Consider the following 14834-nt stretch of genomic DNA (forward strand, 5'->3'; position numbering starts at 1 on the left):
CGCAGCCCATGGGGACCTGGATTGTGGTGGGTAGTAAGGACCACGGCTGATAAGGTTTATGCTGCCTCATCCTCCCCGCTGCTGCTAGCAAGATTTAACTAGCCCGTGCAGGCAAGCATGGTACAATCCAGCCTTCATGCTGCTAGCAGATGTGCTGGTGCCAGCTCCCGCAGAGGCACCTGGCGGGGCGGAGGGAGGTGCTCAGTGAAGGAAAGGACAGAGCCCATCTGCCCCGCGGCCGGCGTCTCGCAGGACAGCAAACACTGAGCTCACCGAGACAGCTGTTGCTTTTGGCACATCCCTCTCCCCGCTCCACTTCCCCAGCAGACGCGGGGCAGGGTTTTACCCCGACGTTCCGTCTGCTGCCCATGTGTTGCTGCAAAGCCGAGCCTGCCGAGGCGGTGGAGTCCCCCGCGCCTGGCTTTCCCTGCCTTGGAACTGGGGGAGGTGAGAGCCATGCAGAAGCACCACGTCCCGGGAGCCGGGAGGGGGGCACCCCCAGAGCCTCCCCCAGCATCTTCCCAGCGTGTGTCCCAGAGCCGAGGGGAAAGACGCCCGCAGGGGCTGCACGCGCTTCCCAGCTGGACCCTGTTACAGCCCCAGCGCTTCCTCTGGGGCTTGTCAACATCCAGCTGCGGGTTCCTGGCTGAGAGAAAGGCAGGGTGGCATTGCCCCAGGGGCCATGTCCGAGCAGGGGGGTGCTGGGTCAGGTTTGGGCTGGGAGGTGAGGAATGAGTCTAGCCCCATGCGTCTCATCTGGTGCTCAGCTGTTTCTAGTTTTCCCCTTCCCTTTTTCTTGTTTAAGCTAGTATTTGCATGCTGTGCTGATAAGAGAGACGAAGCCTGGGAGCATGGATGGGTGGTTTGGTGGCTGGGGCTAGCTGCTGGGTGTCCTCATCACCCCCCTCCTGCAGTACAGACACCAGGGAAGAGGGGCCCAGCAAAGCCCTCTTTCCAAATGAGCGCTCAGCCTCTGTGAGCAGCTGATGCCCATCTGGAGTAACTGGGCTGAATGAAGTGGTTGTAAAGCTGCAGTAGCAGCACTGGGAGCAGGAGTGGTCTTCTCTCCAGACAAGAAAAGGGCCTTCCTCTCTGCCTGCTCTAGTGATGGAAAGGATGAGATGTCTCCAGGAGTTCACGGACCGTGCTAAGGGGAAAGCCTCCAGGTCTCCTCGCCGCGGTGTTTTGTGTCTACCCACCTCCCGAAGTGGTTCAGTAAATCAACAAGGCTCTCCTCTGTGCCTGCCGAAACCCCTCCAGCCATCTCACACAGATGACTGTTGAGGTGATGAGGGTTAATTGACCCTGACAAATATTTACCTGTTTCTCTGGGTTTACAGAAACCTCGCTCCACCTTTGAAGTGGAGTTCAAAGCTCCAGCAACGCTGTCTTGGGGTGAGTGAGCTCTCACTGGCGTGCAAAAACGCTGCTCTACAAGGAGGGAAACTGCATCCCCTGTCCTCCTCGGAGAGCACCCAGTGCAACATTGGCGTCTTCCATCATCTCACAGGGTCCTGCTCGTCTCCCAACACCAGGGGAAGATCTGCTTTGCCAATTGTTTGGAGCCTACTTTAAATAAACAGCCCAAAGAAAGGCCTTTTTTCCAGCAAAGTGGCAGAACATGCTTCTCATGTATTTTTTTTTCCTAACCTCTGAATGGTGTCAACAGAGATTGGGCTGAGTCGCACATCTGTGGTGGGCTCATATTTTAAAAAAAATAGCTTGTTTGAACTGTACAAACAAACACTTGTGAAAAGAATCCTGTTTCTTTAAGTGAAGCTGGTAAATGCTCTGATTTAGTTAAGGCACTAGGATTTGGCTTTAATTTTATTTTTCACCAAACCTAAAGATGGGGGCGGGGGGGGAATGTTGTTTATTCTCACAATAGGTAAGGTCCAGGCAGCAGGAGCACAACCTTCATCACCCACCTCCTCCTTGGGCTGTAGGTGACCCCCCGCTCCGTGCACCGTTGAGCACCCTCCGTACATTCCTCGCACCATGGTGAGGAGCAGACCGGACCGCTGTATTTTGGGAGATGCTCCATTCCTGGCAGACTGGGATGTGCTTCCATGAGGTAAACTCATTTCTGCACTGCCCTAATCCCAGGGGTGGGTGACCTGGGCGCTGCTCGGCACACTTCACACCGACACGTCCCCTCACCTCGCTGTCTTTCTGCCCAGCTTGTCTTTCAGATGCTACCTGTGGTTGATGCCCACGCTGATAAACTCCACGGCCTCGGGCATCCTTGTTCCTCCTGAGGAAGGCTGAGATGTGGGGCAGCCCTGCGGTGAAAGAGCGCGGTGAGGCGAGCAGGAGGCATTCAGCCGGCTGAACACAGCAAAGACGTAGGTAAAAAACTGAAGAAATAATGTGGAAAAAAAATAAATTCTATTAATTTAAACATCCAAATTAAGACACTGACAATCTTGAGTGCGCTGGCTATTCAGTATACCCTTTGAACATCTTTTGTAATTATTATTATTGTTTTTATCTACAGAGTATTTCTATAGTCGTTATGGTCAGGACACATTCAAATCACATTTCCAGCCAACACTTATATAATTAACCAAGCCAGTAAAGCACACATTGAATATTATGTATGTATATTTTTTAGTTTTACGTTTAATATTTGTAAATCTATATTTGACTGAAATAGCCAGCGCTCATGTTCTGTGGCTGGCTCTACCAGGTATCCAGTCAAGAAACCAGAACTATTAACTGTGGTCCCTGCAGCTAATCAACACAAAGTCACTTCCAATTTTACACCTGAACATATGACTCTGATTCTTTCCTGCAAACATACGAGCTAAAAATGCACCAGTGAAGTCTGAAAAGTTCATACTTCTGAATGTGAATGAATAAGCACAGACCATTTCCTTCCCATATTTGATCAGTTCCAATAAACAGCAGTTTCTTCGTCTAAAAAAAAAATTGCAACATTTTTGTACTGTAGCTCAAGGGCCACCGAGCAAAGGGTTTCATGGAAATTGTTGTTGTGAGTTTTGCATGGTGTTTGATCTGTGATTGATAATCCTTACAGAAAGGGAATAAATAGAAACAACAACTAACACTTTTAGCACGTGGCTAACAGAAGGGTTAATCGGACTGGGCAGGAGTTAATTCCCAGTGACTCAGCCTGCAGGGAAAAACCCACCCGGCAGCTCCCCCCAAAATACGACACAGCGAGAATGGAGGTAATTCAAATACGCAGGTGTTGGGGGTGAGGATTTTCTTTGGCAGACGCAGAAAGCGTGCATTATATGCTGTGCAAAACAAGGGGAATACTTCAGCAAGGAGCTGCACACGCAGCCACCACAGCTGCTCAGGGAAGTCGGGCAATTATAGATGTACCTGACCAATGAAGGCCATTTTATGTCCAAGCACATGTGCACTTAATCACATGAACTATATATTTTTTTCATGCGTAATCTCATCCCCACTTCATCTGCTAATAGGCTGTTTAATTTGTATTGTCGGAAGAGTAACTTTTTTACATCTTTTTGAACTCTGGTTATTTTTAAGCTCTTCAGACCGTTATTGTATCCCTCTGCAACCTCACAATTATCTCTGAAAGAAATTTAGGGAGGAGGAGAACGGAACCTCTCCCGTATCCTGCTCAGGGCATGGGGATGCAGAGGTGAGGAGACTTGCCTATGGCTGGAGAGGAAGTTTCAGAGCCACAAATTAAACTCGGAGTCCGTGCTCATCATAAGACCATTCTCTCCTGTAAATTAAAACCCATCATTAGTCTGCTCAGCTGCAATCTGGCTGCGTGGAACAAGAAATGTAAATATTTTGTAGCAGTAGGTATTAATTTGTAGCATTAATAAAGTTTGTGCCACTGAAAACTGAATTAGTTCTTTATAATGCTTTGCCCAGTATCCCAAAATATTTTGATCTTTGGATATAACCACCAAATATGCTGAAAATTCCCTGCAGCTCAGATCATATGCTTCCTATTCATTTGAGGAGAGTTGGAGGGGAAATGTGGGACCTGCAGAGGTTTTCAGGCCGGGTCCAGCGATGGTTCAGTCTGTACAAATTCCCTGGGGTTAATTTCCACACCTTTTTCCAAAATTCTTGGGGTTTCAGGACTGCGAAAGACCTTTCCCATTTGTTTGGGTAGCCACACAGGTGGTGAGTTACCATCGTCTCTCTCCTGTCTCTCGATTCAGCATCTCTGCTGTAAATAACGCGGCGTCCGCTCGCAGGAGCAAGACTGAGCCTGGGTTCTGCCCAGACCGAGGGCAAGACCGGGGCTCGTGGGAAGAGCATCCTTCCCCGTCAGAGATGGGCAGCAAAGATCTAGGTCAGTGTGAGGGGAAGGCTGCTACGCCTCTGCCCCAGGCTGCGTTTCAAAGGTGTCACTGACACAAGGGAACAGAGCACAATATTTTTTTTTTTTTTTTTTTTTTTAAGCTGACAGCAAGTAGAGAAGGCTGTGGAGCTGAAAGCACTGAGGTTGATGAACAATGTCTCAGCAAAGGGCCAAAACTATCTTAAACTCCAAGCTTAAGCTTCTATTAGGCAAAGAAAATACAGCACAAATTATGCTTATGTAGCACCTCTCGTGCAAACATCCCAGGACGCTCCACGATCAAAGTCAAACACAATCAATCATGGAGATGTGAGCAGCGCTCACCAAGGAAAACAGGGAGCGGGGGAGGCTCGGCAAGAATGAGCGGCACGGCCGCCACGAGCCCCTGGCTTCCGAAGGGAAGGGCTGGGGGGCTGGCGGGGCACAGCCGGCCCCCGGGCAGGCGGCGGTGGGTACGCAGATGCCAGTGGGGTGTGGGAATCTCTGTGAGGCAGGAGGACGAGCCGGGAAGAGAGGAGATGTCCCAGTGTCCGAACGGGCCATTACGAGTGGGGTAAATCGGTCCCACAGGCTGGTGGCTCTGCCGGTCCCGCCGGGCAGCCTGCTTGGGGGGCACCCCCGTCCCCTCGCGGAGCACACCTTCCCTGCCGTGACGACTGGCCTGGGAGAGCCCACCTTAGCCCTAATTCGGGTCAGAAAAGAACCACTGCTTGTTTTTTGTAAAAAAAAATTGAGTAGCTTTTCACTCCTCTTCCTCCGGGCATTCTTCCTTGGTTGCAACAGAGAGCAGTGGACCCAGAAACCTCACAAAAAAAAAAATTAAAAAATCCTATTTAGCACAGTCAAGAGGCTTAATTTGACAGCTTGAGCTGAAAATTTGGTTCAAACTTCTTGGTCCTGCTCCATAGCAAATCTCAGTCCTGCAGGGCTTTGACAAAGGGCAGAAGAATTAAACTCCAGTAGCTCATCCTGCAAATGGCTTTAAGGTACAATCGACTTTTCGGTAACAATCTCTCCTTCTTCTAACATGCAACGGTTTTGAGCATGTGTAGCAGGAAGAGCTTGTGCATAGGGGTCTCATGACGCTCAGGTGTGAGGCTGTGACACTACTGCAGCATATTGGGATACAATGTCATTTTCTCAGCATCGAAGCGACAGCAGATCACAGTGCAGCACCATGAGCCTGAGCAAAATACCACTGTCTTGCAAGAAGGTCTGAATTTCTCCACAGGTAATTTTAAGCACTCAAATTAGGTGTACAGTTGCCCTAGGCTCCTGGCAAGGGTTGCTAAGGTTGTCTTTCCACTGGCCGTATACTGAGACCGGGGTGACTCTGCTTCCAGATAAGGATCCTCAGTTGTGCGGACGGTATCCATACCATAGTCTCACATCAGCAAGACAGACTTCTTTGCAATCAAAGTGATTAACAGATGATTAACAGAATCACCAAAATGAGACAAATTAATTTTCTAAGCCACTTAATTATTGAAAATAATTAAATCAAAGTGTCGTTCTTCTTGCTGTAATGAATAGTGAAATACCTGATACAACATGAACTCTCTGACCAGGAAAGATTTCCCCCAAACCTGCCGCAGCTCAGGAGTAAGGATGCTCTTCCCAGGCGTGTTGGATCTTACTTCAAGGCTCCACTCAGGCGGCTAGGGTCTCCACATCGCCTCTCCAAATGAGTGCCCTAAGCTCTGGGTGACTGGGCATGCAGGGACAAGGCTTACCAACCACTCCTCAGCTCTGAAAGTGGTTCTACAGCCCTAATGATTCTATCCCTGAGTAACTTAGAGGCAAAATGTGATTTCTTAATGAAAGTGAAACAATTTGGGGGGGGGGGGGGACGGGACACGACTTGGTTCAAATTAAACCAGAAAAAACAAACAAACAAACAAAAAACCCACACCAATTTTTTTAATCAAATAGTTTGGAAGATTTCGGCTTGAATCAGACAGTGATTTGGTGAGGTTAAGGAAAAAGCTACAAAGGGAAGGACAGCTGCATCTGCTATACCTGACAAATCAATTCAGTTTAGAACGGTTTATACCTGTCACGCTTGACCAGATGTCCGTGAAGCTCTTTGGGAACCTTCTGCAATCCCCCTGGAACAAACCCCATTATGTGCTTATGAGTAAAAGTCTTTTCTGCAATTTTACAAGACCTAACTTCTGCTTCTCTGATTCTTTACAGAGGAGCTGCGATCGGCTCCTCAGAAGGACTGTTGCCCTTGGCTGGTGCACATGGCAGCAAATACATGGCCCGAAAGTGGAGATTTAGTCTAAATCTGCAGGACACCTGGACCCAGCTGAGCTTTGCTCACTGCACTTGCGAGAATCCGCGATTTACAGAGATAATCCTCAGACATTTCAAGCTGGGCTGAAGATAGACACGTTTCCAGCCCATGCCATCAACTCCATTCATCTGGAACAGGTGCCAAGCTTATGAAATCTTCCTGCCGTGTGGTAGACACCACGGCACGCTTCATTAGCAACCAGCCGAGCAGCTCACCACCTCCAGCTTGCAGGCATTGCAAACAGTCTGGAGATCAGAGCCCCAAACCTGGGAAGCAGAGGAGGCAAGGTTTCAAAGGCAGAGGGGGGATTTAGGCAGACAATGCCGGACTCTGTAAAACCTGCTCCCAGCCCTTCTCATCCTCGCTCGTTTGAGTGAACGCAGCTGGTCTGTCTTTTCTAATTCAGGGGTACAATGCTCTGGCTGGAAGGGCTAGACGTGGCCGTGGCAGTCTTATTAAAAACAACATATAATAAATTGCCAAATGTCATTTACCCTGGATAACCTCCTTAGCTGAAACCTTCCGTATCTACTGCAGCTGCTTTGATGTGTCCTTCTGCTGTTTCAGCCCAGATGTTGTCATAGATTCGCTGACGATGACTGCAAACCGGCTTTGAAACGCGCTCTGGCAAGAAATACTTTCCCATCCTGTCTCAGATAGGGTCTGTTTTTCTCCCCCTCTCACATTTTGCTTCCTGAGGCCATTGGGGTGAATAAAGGCTCTTTGTTCACTTAGCCATTTCTCTGCTTGCTGATGCTTTTTTATTATTATTATTATTTTTTAAAAGCTAAGTTGAAATGACAGCGGCAGCAGTTCAATAGATGAAATGTCTCAAATACCGCAGTGACGGCCAGGGCTTGGACACCACTTTCAGCTATAAACATGGACAGTGAAAAGGGACAGGAGCCTTAACAGCCCTGGAAAGACTTTCTCCCTCTCTCTTAAGCCCCAGGAAAAAAGCAAAAAAATTCTACCGAATGAGGAAATTCTCAAATTTTCTCTTGAATGTTATAGTAAGACATTGCCTTCCAGAGGAGCTGGCACCTTACTCTAGAAGTAGTGGATGCTCGGTTGTAGGATGAGAGAGCAAACAGCCTCAAGTCGTGCCAGGGGAGGTTTAGATTGGGTAATAGGGAAAAACTCTTCGCCGCAGGGGTTGTCCGGCACAGGAACAGGCTGCCCGGGGAGGTGGTGGAGTCACCGTCCCTGGAGGCGTTTAACAGACGTGGGTGTGGTGGGCCCGGCAGCGCTGGGGTAACGGTTGGACTCGAGGATCTTAAAGGTCTTTTCCAGCCTAAGGGATTCCATGGTTGTGTGATGCTGTGGGCCGGATGCTATACGCCATGAGCCCCTTAGAGCATCTCTTCTGATGTTCTGGTCTGGAAGCAACCTGCCCATCCGGTGACGGATGTGAAACGTCATCTTTGTTCTCATTTTGACAGGTGGGAGCGGGACAAGGAGGTTCCCGAGCAGCCGGTCGGACGCACCGCTCCCGTACGGACCCCGCACCGGCACGGGCCCGCTGACGGCCCTGCAGGGGGCGCCCTCCCGCCCGCAGCCGCCGCGCGGCAGCACGCATGCGCACACACACCCCCCAACACCCCACACCCCCACACCCCCACACACCCCCGCTGCTGTTTCCGCCTCCCAGCCTGGCGGACGCCGCGAGGGGGCGCCCGAGCGGTGACGGCGGAGGGAGGGGCCGGCGCGTGACGCAGTACGGCGGCCGAGCGGGTGCGGGCGGCGGGCCGCGATGGAGCGGCTGGAGCGGTGCGGCCGCTGGCTGCGGGCTGGGCTGGCCGCCGGGCGAGTGCGCTGCCGGCTGCCCTGGCTGCTGCTCGGCATCGTCCTCCTCGGGTCCGCCCTCAAGGACGGCGACATGGTGCCCGAGACGCCCATGCGGAACAAGCGTAACCCGCTCAACGTGTGAGGAGAACGGCGGGGGGGGGCCGGCGGGGAGGGAGCGGAGCGCAGGAGGGCGAGCGGGCCCTGGGGGGGGGGGGGGCGTAGGGCTGCGGGGGCCCCATAGGGCTGCGGGGGCCCGGTGTTAACGGGAGCTGCGTCCCGCTTTTGTGGCCCCGTGTCCTCTCCCGGGGCGGAGGGGCCTTTGCTGGGGCAGCACGGGGGCGGGAATGGGGGGCTGGGGGCACCCGTCTGCTCCAGGTCCGGGGGGCGGGCGGCGCGGGCACCGGGCAGGCACCGGCGGTCGGTGTGACCCGGGCTGGCCCCAGCGCCGGGGGGTGCAGGGAGGTGGCGAGTCGCGGAGCCGGTGCTGGCCAGCAGCCGGGAAGCGCTGCGTGTGCTGGGCTTGAAAGGAAGGTTTGTATTCGGTTTCCTGCCCTGAATGTCCGATACAGTCTACAGGACTGCAAGACTCCAGAACAAGTGGAATTTCTTGCTCAGTTTTTATTGGAAGAGGAAAAGAAGGATATTTTTTTTTTCCTTCTTTAGTTCCCAGATGATTCCTTAGGTTTGAGAAAACTGATGGTTACTGACCGGATCTAAAAGCAAGCTGAAGAAAATAAGTCTTCTAGCGTCTTTTGTAAAAGCAGAGTTGCTGCAATCCTTTTCTAGTACTTAGGCAATCATTTAACTGGCTTAGTCATTCTTTAAAACTGAGCTTGAATGTTTTGAAGGGCACGAGGAAGGTGATGAGCTGGCACGGTGCACGTGTGCTTTTACATGCTATAGATCAGAAAGTAAAGCTAAAATTGCTGTTTTCCCCTGTGACTTGGGGAATTTTGCGCTTTATTGATTCAAATTTGTCGTTTGGTGATGTGTGGGAGAGAAGCTGCTTTTAATGTGATTGAAAAGAAGGATTGGCAGGAATGCTTAGAGAGTGAAATTGATCTTCCGGTAAAAACATACTGCAGTTCAATTCTCCCTTTTTAAATAGAGGAGGGTTGTCTGTATTGACAATTCCTGAAGCAATTTTTTTCCCTGCAAATTACTTGCCTGCTGGTTTGCCGGCAGCTGTGATGTTAGCAGCCTTTTTTGCTTTCAACTGTCTCAATAAAATGAGGATTTTCTTTTCAATTACTCTTCCATGGTAGCAGCCGTGGTTGCCACACAGATGCCCCTTCCACTGTAAAATGAAGAATAAAGGAGGTACTCCTCAAAATCCTGGGCAAGGCCCTGATAGTTTTTGTTAGGGTCTCAGTGAAGATGCAGAGCTCTGTTCCTGCTTGGTTTTGTCTTAGATGCTGAGGTGATGATTACACGATGACAGTGTGCCTAGCTATAGCTCAGCCACAGACCAGAAGTCTGCTGTCTCTGTTTTTCACCTGGAATGTGGGTAAAGAGGGGGCTGCACAGTTCCCCTCTCCCACCAGCTGATAGGAAGCAAGCTGCTTTGGAAGGTACTAAGGGGAGAAAGAAGATCGTAGACTATGGTCTCCTTAACTCTTTAGTAAATTCACTTGTACCTGCTCCACTTTAAGATTTGAAAAGAGGACTAGTTGCACAATGCTGTCTCATGCTAATCAGAATATCAGCACATCATCAGATGATTTGCAACATTTTATAGGCATCACAGCAAAAAATTTCAAGGTGGAGAGTGAATTTAGATATGGAAGGATTTGTATTTGCCAAAGGAAGGCTCTCATCAGCTGGAGGGATGGCAAAGGAACAAACACGTTATGTTTCTTCATTTATTCTATACGGTGATAACGGAGGAAAAGTTCCATGGATTGATTCGGAAGAGTCAGCCCTTCTCATGACTCTCTTATTCAGTATTAAGAGGGTGAGGTTGTGAACCAAAGGTAATTGAGATGGAGGAGGAGGGTCAGAGGAACTGTTACTGTGGACAGGGTGGCAAGCTAAAAATACACTCTGTAGCTGCATTCTGAGTAGGGCAGAGTTGAGCGGGTTTGTAGGGTAAAAGCAATTGAAAAACTAAACTGCAAGTCTGAACAAGGGCTCTAGGTCAGAGGGAACGCTGCGTGGGAAACTGTTGAAGTACCTGGATGAGGGAGTATTGAGGTGTTGGGCCCGAGAGAGATAGTGGGAAGAGGGTTAAGATTTTAGCTATTCTTCACTTTGAGGGGAGGGCACAAGTGTCTGATTTAGACAGCTCTAAACACTGACCTTGAAAACCTACTTCTTCAAGTACCACCACTTAGCTCAGCTCCTGTGAAGTTTCACACATGCATGTTCTCTTTTGGCTTTTCTCTGGCAGATATTTTGTCAAGGTGGCTTGGGCATGGACGTTCTGGCTTCTGCTGCCCTTCATCGCAGTCACCACCTATCAGTTTGCCAAGAGCAAGTTCCTCTATGGTCCCACAAAGAGCATTTTGATGGTACTGCGGCGTCTCAGTGCACTGCTAGTGGGTACTGCCATCTGGTACGTCTGCACCGGACTCTTCATGTATATCGAGAATCTCACCGGCATGTGCTCAACCTCGGGTAAACTCAGCGAGCCTCGCCGGCTGTATGCCACCAAGCAGGAGTGCCACCAGGACAACGGGATCTGGAATGGTTTTGATATCTCAGGGCACTGTTTTCTGCTCTCGTACTGTGCTCTGATGATTGTGGAGGAAGTGGCTGTGCTGGAAAGCTTGTCCATAGACCAGAACTCTAAGCTGCGTGTTGTGATCAACGGCCTATTTGTATCCTTGTGTTTTCTCACCATGATCTGGGTATTCATGTTTCTCTGCACTGCTGTGTATTTCCATGACTTCAGTCAAAAGCTTCTTGGTGTGCTGATAGGTCTGTCAGCTTGGTACGGAACATACAGATTTTGGTACTTGAAACCCTTTTCTCCTGGACTGCCTCTTCCAAATATACCTTTGAGTTCAAAGAAATATAGTTATAGCAGATAAAATAAGTTTTAAAATGTTTGGATGTTGCTTTTGGTACTGAAAGGTTTCAGTAGTTGAATGTAGGAATAGTAATGGTATTTCCACTGTAAGGAACAAGGTGATGGACAGGAGGAAACCAAATCTGTACTAGCTGATGGCTGGCAGGTGGTAATGAGCTTCTTCCTTGGGAGAGAAAAAAATTGGTGTTGGAAGAGGTCTCCTTTTGTTTAGGAGCTGCTGACTGGCATTCCCAGCAAAGAAATCGGAAGTTGGATCTGTTTCTCTTATTAATAAATGGAGGAGCAGCTCCAAGGCTGACAGAGGCCTTTTGCTCTTTAAGAGCTTGACTGATCTCAAATTAATTCTCCCTCTTTTTGATTTATGTATGTCAAAATATCATGGATGATCCAAACCTCATATTTCTTTTTTTTTAATACTCCTATTTTTATTGCCTTACGGGAAAACTCTAATAATGACAGGGCCGCTAAGTTGCAAAAATATCAATACTCGTTAAAGCAGTATATAGCTCTGTTGTGAAACTGGAACATCTCGTGTTATCAAGTGTTAAATGCACTAACTTGCCAGAAATGCTTCTTAGCTGTCTGCAACAAAAAGAGTAAATCTGAGATGTAATGTCTTAAGCAGACTGTGACTTTAAATTCACGCCTGCCTTTGAAAAGGAAACTCTTGAAAAACAAGCCTTAACTTCATCCTTAGGTGAAGTATCTGTAATAATCTTTTGTCATTTTATTCTTGACATGAAAAACAAATTCCTTCCAATTTTGCTAAAAAGTCTAATATGAGAATAGGGGTTTTAATTTTTTTAAAATCTTGCAAGTTGTACTCTTTGCGACAAGTAGTACTACGTTCCTTCTAGAAGAACAATGAAACTTGTTATGAACGAGTTAGCTTAACCTGCTATTTCCCTAATAGTATGCTTGGTAATGAACGAAACACAGTGTTTATCCTAAGAGCTGCAAAGCAATGTGCTTGAAGCAATATTTATTCTTGCTTATCCAGCAATATCAATAACCAACATAATTTTGTTTGCACATAAAGCTGTGGCCGCTTTTGATGTGGCTGGAAACCCACTACTGAATGAAACACTACTATTATATAATGAATAGGTATGAGGTGGGATGTGTTTACTCATCATATCAATCAGTCATTTAGCATAGTTTTTATCTTGAAAAGCTTTTTATTATTTCATAAAGGCTTATTCATGATGCAGTTGCACAAAATCTGTTTGACAGTTGTAGTGATGAGCAAGACAGCCAAAAAGGGCCGTGGGCGAGGCTGTAGATAGTGTCCGCTGGTCTGAGAGTGGGCTTGATCTGTCTGTAGCGTTTGACTCCAAGGTGATTATTTTGCTGAATATAGGGTATGATGCACCGTAATCTAATCTCAGCGCGTTTCTTTTTGTCATCTCAACAGCTCTCTTCCAGCAAGAGAGTGGTAGCATTTGCAGTAAATACAGCAGTGTTAATTCCACACTTGTGGTCTGCCTCGGAGGTGAGCTGAATTCATCTCAATTTTCACTGAATTCGGTGGCAAGTAGGAGCTGTGTCTTTAGAAAGTCCAAATCGCCTCGCAGAAATAAGCCGTTTCAGGAGGTTGTGTATTTTCCGTCAAGCTCCTCCTTTTGTTTTTGCAGTAAATTGCCTTTTAAGCTGAGTTTTTGGAAAATTTGCACTGATTAACTCATATTGGGTTTAACTAAATTTGTTTAAATGATGCAAATTCATTTGCAGACATTCTTTTTAGGTAATGTAAGCCTGCTCCCAATAGAGTTTAGCTAGACTGCAAGCCACTTTGACCATGAAAAAGGACTATATATCCAGGAGGTTTTCTGATTAATGTCATTAGATTTAAATTTCTATTTTAGGTTATCTTTATGTAACTTTGCTATACAGACAAAGCCTTGGAACAGAAAATGCTATTTATTTAAACTGACTTGCTGAAATGATCTTCAGTTTCACAAATGTTTTGTGCAATCACGATATGGATATTTCTGTCCACTTCTAACCAGTGCCATATAACGTTTTTATTATGGAAATAATGTGGGATATGGTTATTTGCAAAACTTTTATTTAAACAATGAAAGAAAACTTTTATTTAAACACTTGAAAACTTTATCAGTGTTTGTGTCTTTGAGAATGTTTCTGATGTCTGTAAAGATGATTGCCGTTGCTCTTAATTTCCTTGAATGATCCAACCTCGCGGTGGTTTTGTGACTACTAAATGCATGATCAAACTGGCATTGATGGTTCTGCAGTATTTGAACAGGTTAATGTAACACAGATTCTTAAAAGTACAGGGTGTAAAAAGAAACAACAAAGACAAAACAAAAAATCCCCGTGCCTGACACAAGCAAGTTTCCTGATGTGTGCCTGTTACATCAGGCAGTTGATTTTGTAGACATGGACCGTTGCTTATTGTAGCAAAGTGAAAGCCTAATCCATTGAAATCTATAGAAAAATTCCTGTGGGCTGTAATACTGCTTAGGAGTTTGGAAATCTTGGCATACATGTCTTTCTCAATACGCAGAGACCACGTGCCAGCTGTTGGCATAGAAGGTTCCCTTGTGCTCCAGGCCTTTTCTCTGAGCTTTTTGACTCGGTTTCAGAGTAACTCTTTGCTTCCTTGTACTTCCACTGGAAATCAAAGGTTGCAAATTTTCTGTTGGCATATTTGCCATCACCTTTATCAGGCTTCTTTCCTTCCCCTAAATACGCTTTTATCATTAAAATGTGGCCTCTCTACAACAGATTTGCAGCCAAAGAGAAACTGCTGCGATTAGCTGAATTTGGTGTCCTCTGCCAAAGGGACAAATCCTTTCTTTCAGCTTGCAACTGTTACTGTTAATTTAAGGGTTTTTTAAAAAAGTGCAGCATTTTAAAGATAAATGTTCACATTTTGTAGTGGATTCCAACAGACAGCACCTGTAATCACAAGAAACACTTGGTCTAACCCTTTTTTTTTTTTTTGGCTGTTCTGTGTTAAAGTTAATTCAGTACAGTATTTTCCTTGTTCCTGCAGAGCTGTCTTTCTGTGTCTCTAGAATTATTTAGGGAACTTTTGTCTCAGCATCTTACTGGCCTATTACTTACTTCAACATAGGTTTGCTAATTTTTCATTGCCAGCGTTTAGTTTGTCTGTTCTTTCCCAGAAGCCACATTTGACCTGACTGATGTGGCTGAGGCAGTTCTTTGTCTCGGTGCCTTCATTTTCCTCTGCTGGGGCCAGCAAGGAAGGGACTCTTAGCTACAACACAGTGAGAAGATTAATTGGATTAGGATTCATTTCACTCTTCACCTACCTGGGATTTTTTCAAAGGTTTGCATCACTGGAGGCAAGGTCAGGCAAACAGGAAAGTTTAGATCTTTCGTAAGATCCATCTGAACAGTTGAAACTTTAA

The 14834-nt window shown here is 47.2% G+C and overlaps 1 protein-coding gene across 1 annotated transcript; it reads left to right on the forward strand.

The window, feature by feature from the left end:
• Positions 1-8323: 8323 nt before the first annotated feature.
• On the forward strand, positions 8324-13549 carry FITM2 (fat storage inducing transmembrane protein 2). The gene is made up of 2 exons (XM_054845155.1): positions 8324-8543; positions 10795-13549. The coding sequence occupies exons 1-2, from the start codon at positions 8371-8373 to the stop codon at positions 11435-11437; spliced, it is 816 nt and encodes a 271-aa protein (XP_054701130.1). The 5' UTR covers positions 8324-8370; the 3' UTR covers positions 11438-13549.
• Positions 13550-14834: the final 1285 nt, after the last annotated feature.

The sequence above is a fragment of the Grus americana genome, chromosome 17 (genome assembly GCF_028858705.1).
Source record: "Grus americana isolate bGruAme1 chromosome 17, bGruAme1.mat, whole genome shotgun sequence".
Taxonomy (NCBI): Eukaryota; Metazoa; Chordata; class Aves; order Gruiformes; family Gruidae; genus Grus; species Grus americana.